Below are 18,723 nucleotides of genomic sequence, written 5' to 3' on the forward strand. Positions count from 1 at the left end.
TGTATTTTGAATCCAATTTAACGTCTTTTTATGCATCCATTTTGTGTCAGTTTTTGCATCTAGTCTTACGCCAGGTTTTGTATCTAGTCTTACACTAGTTTTTGCTTCTATTTTTGCACCAGCTTTGGTGCCTATCTTTGCACCATGTGTTGAATTTGATTTAGCACCAAATTTTGCATCCATTTTTGTGCCCATTTTTGCACTTTTTTTTGGACCATTTTTTACATCCACATTTACGTTTGATTTGTCTCCATTTTTCCCATCTCATTTTGCACCATATTTTGCGTCATTTGTTTCATCCAATTTTGCATCATTTTTAACACCATTTCTTTCATCTAATGTTACATCATTTTGAGCATCCAAATTTTCATTTATATTTGCATCTTATGTTGAGTCATGTGTTGTGTCCACCTTTGCATCTTATTTTGTGTCTAATGGTACATTCAATTTAGAGCCATTTTTTACGTCTACTTTTGTATTTGTTTTTGCACCATGTTTTGCATCCAATTTTAAGCTATTTTATGCCCCTTTTTGCACCATTTTTTTGTGTCTACTTGTGTCCAATGTTGCACCATTATTTACAGCGACTTTTTCATCCAATTTTGCATTTTTTTGGTGTCTAGTTTTACATCGTTTTCACCATCCAAATTTGCATCTTTTTTTGCCTCATTTTGTGTCCACATTTGCATATAATTTTGTGTCTGAGTTCGAGCCTAAATTTGCATGTGATTAGGAATCATTTTTTACATCCAATATGGCATCCTTGGTTTCACCTTTTTTCAGCCCCATTTTGCATCTTGTTTTATGTCTTTTCTTACATCTTTTTTTTTCCTTTTTTACACCCACGTTTGCATCCCAAATTTACACCATTATTTGCATCATCATTAGGCATATTAATTTGTAAGTTTTTTGCTTCTTTTTGACGCTCAACTTTGCATCTTATTTTACATCTAGTTGTTGTTTTTTTTTGCATCTAATTTGGTGCCCATTTATGTGTCCTTGTTTTTGCCCAATTTGATATCCTTTTGTATGCCATGTTTTGTTCCCTTCTTTGTATCAACTATTGCACAATTTTTCACTTCTAATTTAAAACACTTTGTATGTCAATTGTTTGCATTTTGTATTAATTCCTAGTTTAACATCCAATTTTACTTTCAATTTTGCATCCATGGTTACATCCGCATTTGACTTCTTATATAGAGTATATTTTTCTTTACATATATGACCCCCTTTATAGATTCATAGTGAAATATATGATAGTTTCTAAATATCATTAAAGCAGATATCACAATTCAAAATCATTTGTAAAGAAATTTAAGAGAAATTGACAACATCCATCCAAAAAAATAACAATGTGTCATTAACAATTTTCAAAACATGTATAAAATAGCAACATAATACTAATAAAATCAGTATTATTTTTAATCAAAACAAGTAAAATTCAAATATGATTAACAAATCAAAATATTTCATGAATATCGTTATTCTACGATAAATTAACAACATACATAAATCAAACTCATCGTATGATTACAAAATCAAAATGTCTCATTGATATAGGGTAAATTCACAACACCCATCTAAACATAACAATGTCATTCTACACAATAATTTCTTCATAAAAAACAATGCATGTGCATGCCTAGCTACCACCACCAAGATCATCCTCATGATCATCTTGACCATCCTCATTACTCTGATCCACATCATCACCAACACCGCAACTATCATCATCATCTCCTCCTTCACCACCATCATCCTCATCCTCATCCTCATCATCTCCTGATATATGTTGAACATAATTTGGATCATCGTCTTGGCAATCATTACCTATAGCATTCTGACAAAAAAAATCAATATTACATGTTAGTATTAATTACATAACACAACACATGTTTTTGTTATACAATGTTAACCATAAAATGAAAAAACCTTGTTACATAATCATCATCTCCTGAAATATGTGTGCACTAATGAAAAAACATTGAGTTTCATTTTTCATAATCACAAACAATGAAAAAAGAATCACACGTAACTAGCATCATTTTGGAAATTTTATATTTATTAAAAATCTTTAACATGTTTTCCTCCCATATCTCATAAAAAGGTGTGAAACTTTTTATATACTCTCCAATAAGCACTACAACAAAACCAGCGATCTGGAGGTTTTACACTAAGTTTTTCAACATCGAGCTTACTAGGGCTTGCACCACCGGGCTTATTAGTAAGAGTCTCATGAGGTTTGCATAGCCATGATTATTAGAATCAAAATAGTAGGATTTGCACTAAAAAACAGTTCATAGAGCTTTCCTGCTGGGGAGAAAATCACAAGTTCAACTTCTACAGTGCAGAGCACTGAGAGCTCGTAAGCTTTCTTCAGCAATCCACCTACGTTTGGAAAATGTAGCCTGCCTGCTGGCGATATTCTCAATCCTCTTCCTCTGCATCTTTCCCCTCACTATTCTTGTATGTCCTCTTTCGTTTTTCCCTCCAAACAAACCCTCTCAAATTGAGAAAGCAGAACAACTCACTCAATGAGAATCCGAATCCAATTATCGCTGAACTAACAATAACCCAATACAATACCAGAAGTGATTACACAAAACCTCATTGACTCTTCATTTGTTTGGAAATGAGCCAAGCATATACTTCTGACGAGGGTTTCCGTCTCAAGTCTGGCTCGCAGGACGTCGCTTAGTCAATTGCGAGAAAAGTTTTTCACCTGCCTGTCACATACGGTTTGTCACACTATATATTAAAACAAGGTTGATCATACTAACAATAAGGTTGTATAGTTTAAAAGGAGGGCTCTCCTGACTGCATTTGGTTGGTTTATAGAAAAGATTGTTGGAATGTGTAATGTGAATGCTCTGCTAACTATTTTTTAAGCATTTGGAAGTATTAAAACCCCCTAGGATAATTAATGTAAGACCTGTTAATTAATGTGTAAAGATGGCTATTGTCCTTGGGCTACCTTAGTTGTTCGTGTTTAGTGATCTGTGGTATTATGACTCCTCAAGTCACTATTAAACCATGAGAACCATGCCCAGGCAGACTAGTGTGACATTGTGGATGAGAACAAAAACTAGACTCCTATAACCTCCTTTTTCATCCTTTAAATTGCATAATTAACTAACTGTTCTAGTAATCGTTCTTGAGCACCTGAAGATGTGCACCCTAAATAATAGGAATAATACCCTGTAACATATGAATAGTCCATCCTGTGCATGTAGGATATGCACATGAGGTCCAATAAAATCACTAACCAGAATACCAGGTGTTATTAAAGCCTCTACAGGTTGATATATATGAATGTTACAGTGTGCAGGAGTATGATTCAATTCCATACGAAAATACAAAACATCTGATAGGATTTCCTTATACCTCATAGGCAAACAACCATTGTCCCTTCTATAGATGAGCAGAATAAGTGCTTGGTTCTCTACACTAAATAAAGACAAAGTATAGTACTTATTGCTGACAAAATAGGATTTAAATCGCGGTTCAATTGCTTGACATTCAGCTGGTCACAGAATTGTAGAGTGCATAATCATAAGTGATGTTGCGAGCCTCATTGCTCAAAGTCTAAGGGTCTTGTGAGCCATAATCACAGCCATGTATGGCATATCTTGTGATTATGGCATTTTATGAGGTCAATTCTTGTGAAGACATTTCAGTTTATAATAATTTTGAACCTCAACAGAGTTTTGGCAAGACCTGGCTGAGATAGGACATCAACAACACAGCTGATATGAATGACATAATCTAGCCTCAAGAGGGAGCCTCTTTTGTTTCATCACTCTAACAATATATGAAGTGGTGGAAAGCATAACCACTTCCCCTTGAATATGACACCTAAACTGAGTACAAATCCTAAATGATGCAGCCCTTGGTGCATGTCTCTCAAAGTATCGATATTTCAAATGTTGAAAGCTCTTGTGCCAATTTGATATGCATTCGATTGCAGTTCCCCTGAAGAAAGAATCTTATAAAGGTGAGGCCATGGCCAATATGTTAGCCATATCCATTGGAGTTGCCATTGCTTGACAACTTTAGTGTGATCAGTCCCACCATGATTCACATGGGCTTCTACTCAACACTAGCTATTGCTATTGTAAGAGTCTTCAAGCTCGTTGAACCCATAGTATTGATAAGTGTATTCTTTGGGTCTCTGGTTTTCAAATTCTGCCTATGTTTTCCTCTCAGTATCATTATTTCAAATGCTGAAAGCTCTAATTCCAATTGTTGTGTATTTGATTGTGGTTTCCCTAAAGAAAGAAGCTTATAAAGGTGAGCCTGAGGCCAATATGTTGGCCATATCCATTGGAGTTACTATTTCAGCTTATGGGGAGGACAAGATGAATGCATGGGAGGTGATTCTCCAGTTAAGTGCAGTTGCATGTGAGACTACCCAATTGGTTCTCATACAAATTCCACGAACATCAAAAGGGATTAAGTTGAATCCCATCACATCTTTGTTGCTCCTTGTTGCCTTGTTTTTCTCAGCACCCCCTGGGCCTTAGTAGAATACCCATTTCTGATAATTAGGGTCTCTTCCTTTGATTTGGATTACATGACATTTCTGCTTGTGCCTTGGCTCTTAATCTTTCAGTGTTTCTTCTGATAGGAAAGACTTCAGCCTTGACTATGAATGTTGTTGGTCTTGTCAAGGACTAGCTGCTCATAACATAATCTTTGTCTGTAATAAATGAAAAGGTTATAGTCATAAACTTGAGTGGGTGTGGACTGGCTTTTCTGGCTGTCTGTTACTATAATCATTTGAAACTTCAAGCTGTCAAGTCCAATGACAACCAACCAAAGTACCTCAGCAGTGCAGCTGATGCCAATGATGAAGGAGAAGGTTTGATAATGATGAGTGGGAGATTCTCAATCAGAGATTCAGAACCAGTAGAGAAAAATCAAACTCAAGCTTCAGGATTAGGTATTTAGATCATTAATATTGTCTTGTGCTAGAGATTATTGTTCTTGGATTGGCTCCTCTATGCCCAGATCTATTTGCAGGGAATAGGCCAGTCATTCACAGTGAAGAAGATAATGACAAGATTAGTGTATAATGATGGACAGGATGGTGCCATGGTGCCAACCTAAATCTCAAGTAAGGAGGCATCTGTTCATCAATTTGTCAAGAAGCATGGCCTACAATTCAATTGCTCTAAGCCTATCACTTCTTCCACCTGTCAAATAAATTGTTTCCTGTTTGTTTAGTTGACTATGGTTCTAATAAATATACTATTGTTTGATGTAAAAATACAAAACAAAACAAAATATATGGAAAGTTGTGACCCCATTTTCTAACTACAAATTGAAATCGGATTACCATAGTGACCACCTCTGCTTATTGGAATCAAAAAGGGGGTGGGTTATGCACAATCCTCCGTATCATTTGCTATTACCAGAGATAATTAAAGCCACCCTAAACTCAAGTCTTAACTATGCTGATAGGGTGTTTGGGGAGGGGGATCCCTTACCAACCCACTATAATCTGCACAAAATCATCCTAAGAACATATGCAAAATCAACCCTTCAATGAAATGATCCAAGAATATAGGTACTCAAACATTGATTTTATCAAAGAAAAATACAAGACAGAAAGAAAAGATCATAACAAGGATTAGAAGAGTCTAAGAACAGTGCTCATTGTCTACAGAGCCAAGACGAATGCAGAAGAGTTCTTCCTTCAGTTCCCCATCTGAGAAATCAGTTGCATGCCAGACCCAAGTTTTATCACTACCTGCGTGCTCCTGAAGTGACATTGGGGAATGAACTGCAAGGCAAAAAAAGAAAAACAATATAATCCAGATAATAAGGATCAACACAAATTCTCGGCACAGAAAGCCTCTTAAAACTTGGACGTAAGATAAGCTATTACAATCTCAGGGGGGAAATTACACAAAAAAAAAAACAAACAAACAAATTTACATACTTAAATGGTTTGCACATATTTTCAATGTCTTGGATTGCCTCATGACCAGCCGAACCTTTGTAGTATCCTTGTGCTTAAGAAACTTTACTGTTCCTACACCACGCTCCTTACATTGATTCCCATCCTTGTCAAACCTGTACAGCTTCGCCTTCTTGCAGGGTCAAGCATATAAAATAGAATGGGAATATTAATAAACAATGAAACTGCATTAGGATCATTTTAAGAGCCCATGGCATCTAAGAATAGGATCCTCTACTGCCCGTGTAAGAACAGGATCCTCCTGAGTTCCAGCCATCCCAATACCAGATAGTGCACATATAATATCTTTTTTGTAAAGACCCACTTTATTTTTAATTAATGTGTAAAGATGGCTATTGTCCTTGGGCTACCTTAGCTGTTCGTGTTTAGTGATCTATGGTATTATGACTCCTCAAGTCACTATTAAACCATGAGAACCATGCCCAGGCAGACTAGTGTGACATTGTGGATGAGAACCAAAACTAGACTCCTATAACCTCCTTTTTCATCCTTTAAATTGCAGAATTAACTGACTGTTCTAGTAATCGTTCTTGAGCACCTGAAGATGTGCACCCTAAATAATAAGAATAATACCCTGTAACATATGAATAGTCCATCCTGTGCATGTAGTATATGCACATGAGGTCCAATAAAATCACTAACCAGAATACCAGGTGTTATTAAAGCCTCTACAGGTTGATATATATGAATGTTACATTGTGCAGGAGTATGATTCAATTCCATACGAAAATACAAAACATCTGATAGGATTTCCTTATACCTCATAGGCAAACAACCATTGTCCCTTCTATAGATGAGTAGAATAAGTGCTTGGTTCTCTACACTAAATAAAGACAAAGTATAGTACATATTGCTGACAAAATAGGATTTAAATCGCGGTTCAATTGCTTGACATTCAGCTGGTCACAGAATTGTAGAGTGCATAATCATAAGTGATGTTGCTAGCCTCATTGCTCAAAGTCTAAGGGTCTTGCGAGCCATAATCACAGCCATGTATGGCATATCTTGTGATTATGGCATTTTATGAGGTCAATTCTTGTGAAGACATTTCCATTTATAATAAATTTTGAACCTCAACAGAGTTTTGGCAAGACCTGGCTGAGCTAGGAGATCAACAACACAGCTGATATGAATGACATAATCTAGCCTCAAGAGGGAGCCTCTTTTGTTTCATCACTCTAACAATATATGAAGTAGTGGAAAGCATAACAACTTCCCCTTGAATATGACACCTAAACTGAGTACAAATCCTAAATGATGCAGCCCTTGGTGCATGTCTCTCAAAGTATCGATATTTCAAATGTTGAAAGCTCTTATGCCCATTTGATATGCATTCGATTGCAGTTCCCCTGAAGAAAGAATCTTATAAAGGTGAGGCCATGGCCAATATGTTAGCCATATCCATTGGAGTTGCCATTGCTTGACAACTTTAGTGTGATCAGTCCCACCATGATTCACATGGGCTTCTACTCAACACTGGCTGTTGCTATTGTAAGAGTCTTCAAGCTCGTTGAACCCATAGTATTGATAAGTGTATTCTTTGGGTCTCTGGTTTTCAAATTCTGCCTATGTTTTCCTCTCAGTATCATTGTTTCAAATGCTGAAAGCTCTAATTCCCATTGTTGTGTATTTGATTGTGGTTTCCCTGAAGAAAGAAGCTTATAAAGGTGAGCCCGAGGCCAATATGTTGGCCATATCCATTGGAGTTACTATTTCAGCTTATGGGGAGGCCAAGATGAATGCATGGGAGGTGATTCTCCAGGTAAGTGCAGTTGCATGTGAGACTACCCAATTGGTTCTCATACAAATTACAAGAACATCAAAAGGGATTAAGTTGAATCCCATCACATCTTTGTTGCTCCTTGTTGCCTTGCTTTTCTCAGCAACCCCTGGGCCTTAGTAGAATACCCATTTCTGATAATCAGGGTCTCTTCCTTTGATTTGGATTACATGACATTTCTGCTTGTGCCTTGGATCTTAATCTTGCAGTGTTTCTTCTGATAGGAAAGACTTCAGCCTTGACTATGAATGTTGCTGGTCTTATCAAGGACTGGCTGCTCATAACATAATCTTTGTCTGTAATAAATGAAAAGGTTACAGTCATAAACTTGAGTGGGTGTGGACTGGCTTTTCTGGCTGTCTGTTACTATAATCATTTGAAACTTCAAGCTCTCAAGTCCAATGACAACCAACCAAAGTACCTCAGCAGTGCAGCTGATGCCAATGATGAAGGAGAAGGTTTGATAATGACGAGTGGGAGATTCTCAATCAGAGATTCAGAACCAGTAGAGAAAAATCAAACTCAAGCTTCAGGATTAGGTATTTAGATCATTAATATTGTCTTGTGCTAGAGATTACTGTTCTTGGATTGGCTCCTCTATGCCCAGATCTATTTGCAGGGAACATGCCAGTCATTCACAGTGAAGAAGATAATGACAAGATTAGTGTATAATGATGGACAGGATGGTGCCATGGTGCCAACCTAAATCTCAAGTAAGGAGACATCTGTTCATCAATTTGTCAAGAAGCATGGCCTACAATTCAATTGCTCTAAGCCTATCACTTCTTCCACCTGTCAAATAAATTGTTTCCTGTTTGTTTAGTTGACTATGGTTCTAATAAATATACTATTGTTTGACGTAAAAAGACAAAACAAAACAAAAAATATGGAAAGTTGTGACCCCATTTTCTAACTACAAATTGAAATCGGATTACCATAGTGACCACCTCTGCTTATTGGAATCAAAAAGGGGGTGGGTTATGCACAATCCTCCGTATCATTTGCTATTACCAGAGATAATTAAAGCCACCCTAAACTCAAGTCTTAACTATGCTGATAGGGTGTTTGGGGAGGGGGATCCCTTACCAACCCACTATAATCTGCACAAAATCATCCTAAGAACATATGCAAAATCAACCCTTCAATGAAATGATCCAAGCATATAGGTACTCAAACATTGATTTTATCAAAGAAAAATACAAGACAGAAAGAAAAGATTATAACAAGGATTAGAAGAGTCTAAGAACAGTGCTCACTGTCTACAGAGCCAAGACGAATGCAGAAGAGTTCTTCCTTCAGTTCCCCATCTGAGAAATCAGTTGCATGCCAGACCCAAGTTTTATCACTACCTGCGTGCTCCTGAAGTGACATTGGGGAATGAACTGCAAGGCAAAAAAAAAAAAAAAACAATATAATCCAGATAATAAGGATCAACACAAATTCTCGGCACAGAAAGCCTCTTAAAACTTGGACGTAAGATAAGCTATTACAATCTCAGGGGGGAAATTACAAAAAAAAAACAAACAAACAAATTTACATACTTAAATGGTTTGCACATATTTTCAATGTCTTGGATTGCCTCATGACCAGCCGAACCTTTGTAGTATTCTTGTGCTTAAGAAACTTTACTGTTCCTACACCACGCTCCTTACATTGATTCCCATCCTTGTCAAACATGTACAGCTTCGCCTTCCTGCAGGGTCAAGCATATAAAAAAGAATGGGAATATTAATAAACAATGAAACTGCGTTAGGATCATTTTAAGAGCCCATGGCATCTAAGAACAAGATCCTCTACTGCCCGTGTAAGAACAGGATCCTCCTGAGTTCCAGCCATCCCAATACCAGATAGTGCACATATAATATCTTTTTTGTAAAGACCCACTTTATTTTTAATTATTGTGTAAAGATGGCTATTGTCCTTGGGCTACCTTAGTTGTTCGTGTTTAGTGATCTGTGGTATTATGACTCCTCAAGTCACTATTAAACCATGAGAACCATGCCCAGGCAGACTAGTGTGACATTGTGGATGAGAACCAAAACTAGACTCCTATAACCTCCTTTTTCATCCTTTAAATTGCGGAATTAACTGACTGTTCTAGTAATCGTTCTTGAGCACCTGAAGATGTGCACCCTAAATAATAAGAATAATACCCTGTAACATATGAATAGTCCATCCTGTGCATGTAGGATATGCACATGAGGTCCAATAAAATCACTAACCAGAATACCAGGTGTTATTAAAGCCTCTACAGGTTGATATATATGAATGTTACAGTGTGCAGGAGTATGATTCAATTCCATACGAAAATACAAAACATCTGATAGGATTTCCTTATACCTCATAGGCAAACAACCATTGTCCCTTCTATAGATGAGTAGAATAAGTGCTTGGTTCTCTACACTAAATAAAGACAAAGTATAGTACTTATTGCTGAAAAAATAGGATTTAAATCGCGGTTCAATTGCTTGACATTCAGCTGGTCACAGAATTGTAGAGTGCATAATCATAAGTAATAAGAAATAAAAAATTACAATTTTCCATATATGCAAATTGCAAATAGGTTTTATAAAATAAGAAATAAAAAATTACAGATGGTTTCAATATATGCAAATTGCAAATAAGTTTTGTAAAATAAGAAATTAAGTAGGAATATTGTTCTTTCTTATAAAATAAATAGGAAATATAATCAATAAGAAAAATTATTGATGTCTCAAGATCTGCAAATGGCAAATAACAAATTGCAGGTACTGCAAAATGTTTCAAGATCTCCAAATTGGAAATAGCAAATTACTGATACTGCAAAAGGTCTTGTAAAATATGCAGGAATACTGCTAATTGCATGGTAGCTGGTATTGCAAAAAGTCTGATAAAATAAACATATGTCGATCATCACCAAAAAGCTCATAACACGAACATACCCAACAACGATTACTTCAATGGAAACATATTTAATGTTGGCTTCCTTCCTTAGAACAACGTGGTGGACTATCTGGCTGAGATGAAGAATGGGACCTATGTTGTTGCAAGGATTGGGAGTCAAGGGTTGCTTTGCTTTTGGGGTGGTCTTCTGATAACATTGAAACAACATCTCTCATCGATGGTCGGTTGATTGGAGACCTACTAGTGCAGAGGAGAGCCACTCTGAGGACCAGCATCATCTCTTCCTTGACTGAGAAACTTGGAACTCTAACACTTTGATCTAAGATCTTTTCCATCCCTTCCTTGGTCTGAACTCTTTCCTTGACCCAGTCCACAATGTTGACACCTTCTCCAAATTCTGGATCCATTGGCTGTCTTCCAGTCAAGAGCTCTAAGAGGACCACCCCAAAGCTGTATATGTCACTTTTCTCAAAGACTTGAAGTGTGTAGGCATATTCTGCACAAATCCAAAAGATGCATAGACTCATGGACTTAATAGATTGCTACCATCCTCAATTAATGAAACAGTACAAGTCTGTGCTAGGTTTAACATATAACTTTCAGATATATATTACAAGAGAAAATCTGTGTAAGAATTTGATTGGCTATGTAGAAAACAATGAATGCTACCTTATAGCAAATTTAGGATTTTGAACTAAGCTGGGCTAAAACATAACTCCATACCCATCAATCACTGAGAATCTGATACACAAACTAACTTACAAATACATAAAAATAATAAGACCTTTTCCATAAGGTTGTCTGATCTGAGAATACTCATATTTCTGAATTCCTTCTTCAAATCCAAACAGTAGCTAAAACCGATTCCCTTTTACTTTTGTGTTCAGCTAATCTTAATGCTTTAGGGATGTAAAACCAATGGGAATATTAATAAACAATGAAACTGCATTAGGATCATTTTAAGAGCCCATGGCATCTAAGAACAAGATCCTCTACTGCCCGTGTAAGAACAGGATCCTCCTGAGTTCCAGCCATCCCAATACCAGATAGTGCACATATAATATCTTTTTTGTAAAGACCCACTTTATTTTTAATTAATGTGTAAAGATGGCTATTGTCCTTGGGCTACCTTAGCTGTTCGTGTTTAGTGATCTGTGGTATTATGACTCCTCAAGTCACTATTAAACCATGAGAACCATGCCCAGGCAGACTAGTGTGACATTGTGGATGAGAACCAAAACTAGACTCCTATAACCTCCTTTTTCATCCTTTAAATTGCAGAATTAATTGACTATTCTAGTAATCGTTCTTGAGCACCTGAAGATGTGCACCCTAAATAATAAGAATAATACCCTGTAACATATGAATAGTCCATCCTGTGCATGTAGGATATGCACACGAGGTCCAATAAAATCACTAACCAGAATACCAGGTGTTATTAAAGCCTCTACAGGTTGATATATATGAATGTTACAGTGTGCAGGAGTATGATTCAATTCCATACGAAAATACAAAACATCTGATAGGATTTCCTTATACCTCATAGGCAAACAACCATTATCCCTTCTATATATGAGTAGAATAAGTGCTTGGTTCTCTACACTAAATAAAGACAAAGTATAGTACTTATTGCTGAAAAATAGGATTTAAATCGCGGTTCAATTGCTTGACATTCAGCTGGTCACAGAATTGTAGAGTGCATAATCATAAGTGATGTTGCTAGCCTCATTGCTCAAAGTCTAAGGGTATTGCGAGCCATAATCACAGCCATGTATGGCATATCTTGTGATTATGGCATTTTATGAGGTCAATTCTTGTGAAGACATTTCAGTTTATAATAAATTTTGAACCTCAACAGAGTTTTGGCAAGACCTGGCTGAGCTAGGACATCAACAACACAGTTGATATGAATGACATAATCTAGCCTCAAGAGGGAGCCTCTTTTGTTTCATCACTCTAACAATCTATGAAGTGGTGGAAAGCATAACAACTTCCCCTTGAATATGACACCTAAACTGAGTACAAATCCTAAATGATGCAGCCCTTGGTGCATGTCTCTCAAAGTATCGATATTTCAAATGTTGAAAGCTCTTGTGCCCATTTGATATGCATTCGATTGCAGTTCCCCTGAAGAAAGAATATTATAAAGGTGAGGCCATGGCCAATATGTTAGCCATATCCATTGGAGTTGCCATTGCTTGACAACTTTAGTGTGATCAGTCCCACCATGATTCACATGGGCTTCTACTCAACACTGGCTGTTGCTATTGTAAGAGTCTTCAAGCTCGTTGAACCCATAGTATTGATAAGTGTATTCTTTGGGTCTTTGGTTTTCAAATTATGCCTATGTTTTCCTCTCAGTATCATTATTTCAAATGCTGAAAGCTCTAATTCCCATTGTTGTGTATTTGATTGTGGTTTCCCTGAAGAAAGAAGCTTATAAAGGTGAGCCCGAGGCCAATATGTTGGCCATATCCATTGGAGTTACTATTTCAGCTTATGGGGAGGCCAAGATGAATGCATGGGAGGTGATTCTCCAGTTAAGTGCAGTTGCATGTGAGACTACCCAATTGGTTCTCATACAAATTACACGAACATCAAAAGGGATTAAGTTGAATCCCATCACATCTTTGTTGCTCCTTGTTGCCTTGTTTTTCTCAGCACCCCCTGGGCCTTAGTAGAATACCCATTTCTGATAATCAGGGTCTCTTCCTTTGGTTTGGATTACATGACATTTCTGCTTGTGCCTTGGCTCTTAATCTTGCAGTGTTTCTTCTGATAGGAAAGACTTTAGCCTTGACTATGAATGTTGCTGGTCTTGTCAAGGACTGGCTGCTCATAACATAATCTTTGTCTGTAATAAATGAAAAGGTTACAGTCATAAACTTGAGTGGGTGTGGACTGGCTTTTCTGGCTGTCTGTTACTATAATCATTTGAAAATTCAAGCTCTCAAGTCCAATGACAACCAACCAAAGTACCTCAGCAGTGCAGCTGATGCCAATGATGAAGGAGAAGGTTTGATAATGACGAGTGGGAGATTCTCAATCAAAGATTCAGAACCAGTAGAGAAAAATCAAACTCAAGCTTCAGGATTAGGTATTTAGATCATTAATATTGTCTTGTGCTAGAGATTATTGTTCTTGGATTGGCTCCTCTATGCCCATATCTATTTGCAGGGAACAGGCCAGTCATTCACAGTGAAGAAGATAATGACAAGATTAGTGTATAATGATGGACAGGATGGTGCCATGGTGCCAACCTAAATCTCAAGTAAGGAGACATCTGTTCATCAATTTGTCAAGAAGCATGGCCTACAATTCAATTGCTCTAAGCCTATCACTTCTTCCACCTGTCAAATAAATTGCTTCCTGTTTGTTTAGTTGACTATGGTTCTAATAAATATACTATTGTTTGATGTAAAAAGACAAAACAAAACAAAAAATATGGAAAGTTGTGACCCCATTTTCTAACTACAAATTGAAATCGGATTACCATAGTGACCACCTCTGCTTATTGGAATCAAAAAGGGGGTGGGTTATGCACAATCCTCCGTATCATTTGCTATTACCAGAGATAATTAAAGCCACCCTAAACTCAAGTCTTAACTATGCTAATAGGGTGTTTGGGGAGGGGGATCCCGTACCAACCCACTATAATCTGCACAAAAGCATCCTAAGAACATATGCAAAATCAACCCTTCAATGAAATGATCCAAGAATATAGGTACTCAAACATTGATTTTATCAAAGAAAAATACAAGACAGAAAGAAAAGATCATAACAAGGATTAGAAGAGTCTAAGAACAGTGCTCACTGTCTACAGAGCCAAGACGAATGCAGAAGAGTTCTTCCTTCAGTTCCCCATCTGAGAAATCAGTTGCATGCCAGACCCAAGTTTTATCACTACCTGCGTGCTCCTGAAGTGACATTGGGGAATGAACTGCAAGGCAAAAAAAAAAAAACAATATAATCCAGATAATAAGGATCAACACAAATTCTCGGCACAGAAAGCCTCTTAAAACTTGGACGTAAGATAAGCTATTACAATCTCAGGGGGGAAATTACAAAAAAAAAAACAAACAAACAAATTTACATACTTAAATGGTTTGCACATATTTTCAATGTCTTGGATTGCCTCATGACCAGCCGAACCTTTGTAGTATCCTTGTGCTTAAGAAACTTTACTGTTCCTACACCACGCTCCTTCCATTGATTCCCATCCTTGTCAAACCTGTACAGCTTCGCCTTCCTGCAGGGTCAAGCATATAAAAAAGAATGGGAATATTAATAAACAATGAAACTGCATTAGGATCATTTTAAGAGCCCATGGCATCTAAGAACAGGATCCTCTACTGCCCGTGTAAGAACAGGATCCTCCTGAGTTCCAGCCATCCCAATACCAGATAGTGCACATATAATATCTTTTTTGTAAAGACCCACTTTATTTTTAATTAATGTGTAAAGATGGCTATTGTCCTTGGGCTACCTTAGCTGTTCGTGTTTAGTGATCTGTGGTATTATGACTCCTCAAGTCACTATTAAACCATGAGAACCATGCCCAGGCAGACTAGTGTGACATTGTGGATGAGAACCAAAACTAGACTCCTATAACCTCCTTTTTCATCCTTTAAATTGCAGAATTAACTGACTGTTCTAGTAATCGTTCTTGAGCACCTGAAGATGTGCACCCTAAATAATAAGAATAATACCCTGTAACATATGAATAGTCCATCCTGTGCATGTAGGATATGCACATGAGGTCCAATAAAATCACTAACCAGAATACCAGGCGTTATTAAAGCCTCTACAGGTCGATATATATGAATGTTACAGTGTGCAGGAGTATGATTCAATTCCATACGAAAATACAAAACATCTGATAGGATTTCCTTATACCTCATAGGCAAACAACCATTGTCCCTTCTATAGATGAGTAGAATAAGTGCTTGGTTCTCTACACTAAATAAAGACAAAGTATAGTACTTATTGCTGAAAAAATAGGATTTAAATCGCGGTTCAATTGCTTGACATTCAGCTGGTCACAGAATTGTAGAGTGCATAATCATAAGTAATAAGAAATAAAAAATTACAAGTTTCCATATATGCAAATTGCAAATAGGTTTTATAAAATAAGAAATAAAAAATTACTGATGGTTTCAATATATGCAAATTGCAAATAAGTTTTGTAAAATAAGAAATTAAGTAGGAATACTGTTCTTTCTTATAAAATAAATAGGAAATATAATCAATAACAAAAATTATTGATGTCTCAAGATCTGCAAATGGCAAATAACAAATTGCAGGTACTGCAAAATGTTTCAAGATCTCCAAATTGGAAATGGAAAATTACTGATACTGCAAAAGGTCTTGTAAAATAAGCAGGAATACTGCTAATTGCATGGTAGCTGGTATTGCAAAAAGTCTGATAAAATAAACATATGTCGATCATCACCAAAAAGCTCATAACACGAACATACCCAACAACGATTACTTCAATGGAAACATATTTAATGTTGGCTTCCTTCCTTAGAACAGCGTGGTGGACTGTCTGGCTGAGATGAAGAATGGGACCTGTGTTGTTGCAAGGATTGGGAGTCAAGGGCTGCTTTGCTTTTGGGGTGGGCTTCTGATAACATTGAAACAACATCTCTCATCGATGGTCGGTTGATTGGAGACCTACTAGTGCAGAGGAGAGCCACTCTGAGGACCAGCATCATCTCTTCCTTGACTGAGAAACTTGGAACTCTAACACTTTGATCTAAGATCTTTTCCATCCCTTCCTTGGTCTGAACTCTTTCCTTGACCCAGTCCACAATGTTGACACCTTCTCCAAATTCTGGATCCATTGGCTGTCTTCCAGTCAAGAGCTCTAAGAGGACCACCCCAAAGCTGTATATGTCACTTTTCTCAAAGACTTGAAGTGTGTAGGCATATTCTGCACAAATCCAAAAGATGCATAGACTCATGGACTTAATAGATTGCTACCATCCTCAATTAATGAAACAGTACAAGTCTGTGCTAGGTTTAACATATAACTTTCAGATATATATTACAAGAGAAAATCTGTGTAAGAATTTGATTGGCTATGTAGAAAACAATGAATGCTACCTTATAGCAAATTTAGGATTTTGAACTAAGCTGGGCTAAAACATAACTCCATACCCATCAATCACTGAGAATCTGATACACAAACTAACTTACAAATACATAAAAATAATAAGACCTTTTCCATAAGGTTGTCTGATCTGAGAATACTCATATTTCTGAATTCCTTCTTCAAATCCAAACAGTATCTAAAACCGATTCCCTTTTACTTTTGTGTTCAGCTAATCTTAATGCTTTAGGGATGTAAAACCAATACAAGATTCTCCTTTTGTATTCTTAGATTTTCCAGGGTAAACAATCATGAAACTGAAAGAAAAATGCACTTAGACCATCCTAACTCACTTTGTAAGTAAATTATTCACATCAGAGACAATCATGTTAACATAAAATGGATTGATGGAGTATCATTCAAGAACAAAGTATAAACTACGATGTTAGACACTTTGCAAGTATATTGTTCACACCAAAGATAACCATGTTGACATAGAATGGATTGATGGAGTAACCTAAGATGTTAGACACTTTGTAGGTAAATTGCTCACATCAGAGACAATCATGTAACATAAAATGGATGGACAGAGTATCATTCAAGAACAAGCTATATCCTAAGATGTTAGAATGTATATGGTTTCTGAAAAGAAAATTAATGTTACCATAAAAAGAATGACCACTTATAGTTCTGAAGTTTGAAACTACTTTACCTGGAGCAATGTAGCCATAGGAGCCAATAACAGAAGACATGGCCTCCGAACCAGTTCGAATCAGCTTTGCAACTCCAAAATCTGCAACCCTTGCAGTCATGTCAGAATCAAGCAATATATTGCTAGGCTTAACATCTCTGTGTACAATGGCAGGACGACAATCTTGATGAAGATAGCATAAGCCCAGAGCCACTCCAACTGCAATATTGTATCTTGTCATCCACTTAGTGAGCATGTTCTCTTCCTTTCTCCCGTGCAAGAGGTCAGCCAAACTTCCATTAGGCATGTATTCATAAAGAAGAAGAGTCTCCTCATTGCCGGAGCAACAACCCAACAATTTAGCTATGTTTCTGTGCCTAACATTTCCCAGGACTTCTACCTCTGCTAATACCCCTTTCTTTCGTTTCCCTCCCTCTTTCTCTTTCTCCACCCACCGTAGCTTCTTCACAGCTATGACATGACCCCCCGGCCTTTCAACCCTGTAAACTGTACCGGCTGCTCCAATGCCAATCATGTTATCAGGCTTCAAGCTCTCCAAAATATCTTCTGTTGTGAAGCTGAGACGCTGGAATGAGGTCATCTTCCAAGGGTTTTCAGGATGTTCTTCTGTGATATTTAGTCATAAGATCGCTAGCCATGATTGCTAAAAACTCTCTCCTAAAACCCGGCTCCATTTCCACCACGGTTAAATCCAGGCCCAAAAACAAGGTTCAGTTCTTATTATTGTTATCATAAAAGCTGCCCTAAATTGCTCCCTGCACCATGATGCCGCTTCACCCGAACTAAAATATATATATAATCAAGCTGAATATAAATAAAAGACAAGCTCCCAAGCTCGATTTTCCCTATTCTGCCATTATGTTAATTAGCACATTCAATCAAAATCATCAAATTGGCAGCAACCTGCAAATCCACTTATTCTTCTCTCAATAACCTCCTTTCTGCAGATTTCAAAGCTCGATTATAACTGAAACCCAAAGCTCGATTATGACTGAAACCCAAAGCTCGATTATGGCTGAGACCCAATTCACCTAGTACAGAGCAGATAAGAGAAATTTGATCCAAGCCTCGAAAAAAAGGAGGGAATGCCAATGGCTGAGTGGGTTTCGAATCAATTTGTCTGCGTTCGAATCGGAGGTAATTTTTTTGACAACAAAATGGAAAGGCCCACCGATAGTCGCTGAATGGGTGATCGAAACATGCAATCTCGATGATGCCCAGTGGCAATCTTGATGATACCCAGTGGCAAATCTGCTCAACCCACCTGTACA

At 37.2% G+C, this 18,723-nt stretch overlaps 2 protein-coding genes and 1 pseudogene across 3 annotated transcripts; all 3 read right to left on the reverse strand.

Moving 5' to 3' along the window:
- Window positions 1-1,510: 1,510 nt before the first annotated feature.
- Window positions 1,511-9,421, reverse strand: LOC149150755 (ran-binding protein 1 homolog b-like). Its single transcript, XM_089445690.1, has 3 exons — window positions 9,305-9,421; window positions 9,020-9,145; window positions 1,511-1,840 (listed from the first exon to the last, which is right to left on the reverse strand). The coding sequence occupies exons 1-3, from the start codon at window positions 9,345-9,347 to the stop codon at window positions 1,827-1,829; spliced, it is 183 nt and encodes a 60-aa protein (XP_089301816.1). The 5' UTR covers window positions 9,348-9,421; the 3' UTR covers window positions 1,511-1,826.
- LOC149150756 (ran-binding protein 1 homolog c pseudogene) lies at window positions 5,567-6,239 on the reverse strand (annotated as a pseudogene). The gene is made up of 3 exons (XR_016262461.1): window positions 6,201-6,239; window positions 5,945-6,095; window positions 5,567-5,785 (listed from the first exon to the last, which is right to left on the reverse strand). The product of XR_016262461.1 is annotated as a ran-binding protein 1 homolog c pseudogene (transcript).
- A 6,699-nt stretch (window positions 9,422-16,120) lies between the features above and the next one.
- Window positions 16,121-18,404, reverse strand: LOC149150757 (leucine-rich repeat receptor-like protein kinase TDR). Its single transcript, XM_089441172.1, has 2 exons — window positions 17,453-18,404; window positions 16,121-16,581 (listed from the first exon to the last, which is right to left on the reverse strand). The coding sequence occupies exons 1-2, from the start codon at window positions 18,030-18,032 to the stop codon at window positions 16,154-16,156; spliced, it is 1,008 nt and encodes a 335-aa protein (XP_089297298.1). The 5' UTR covers window positions 18,033-18,404; the 3' UTR covers window positions 16,121-16,153.
- Window positions 18,405-18,723: the final 319 nt, after the last annotated feature.

This window comes from Pinus tabuliformis, chromosome 9 (genome assembly GCF_031772625.1).
Source record: "Pinus tabuliformis cultivar Carrire ecotype Pingquan chromosome 9, CPIR1, whole genome shotgun sequence".
Taxonomy (NCBI): Eukaryota; Viridiplantae; Streptophyta; class Pinopsida; order Pinales; family Pinaceae; genus Pinus; species Pinus tabuliformis.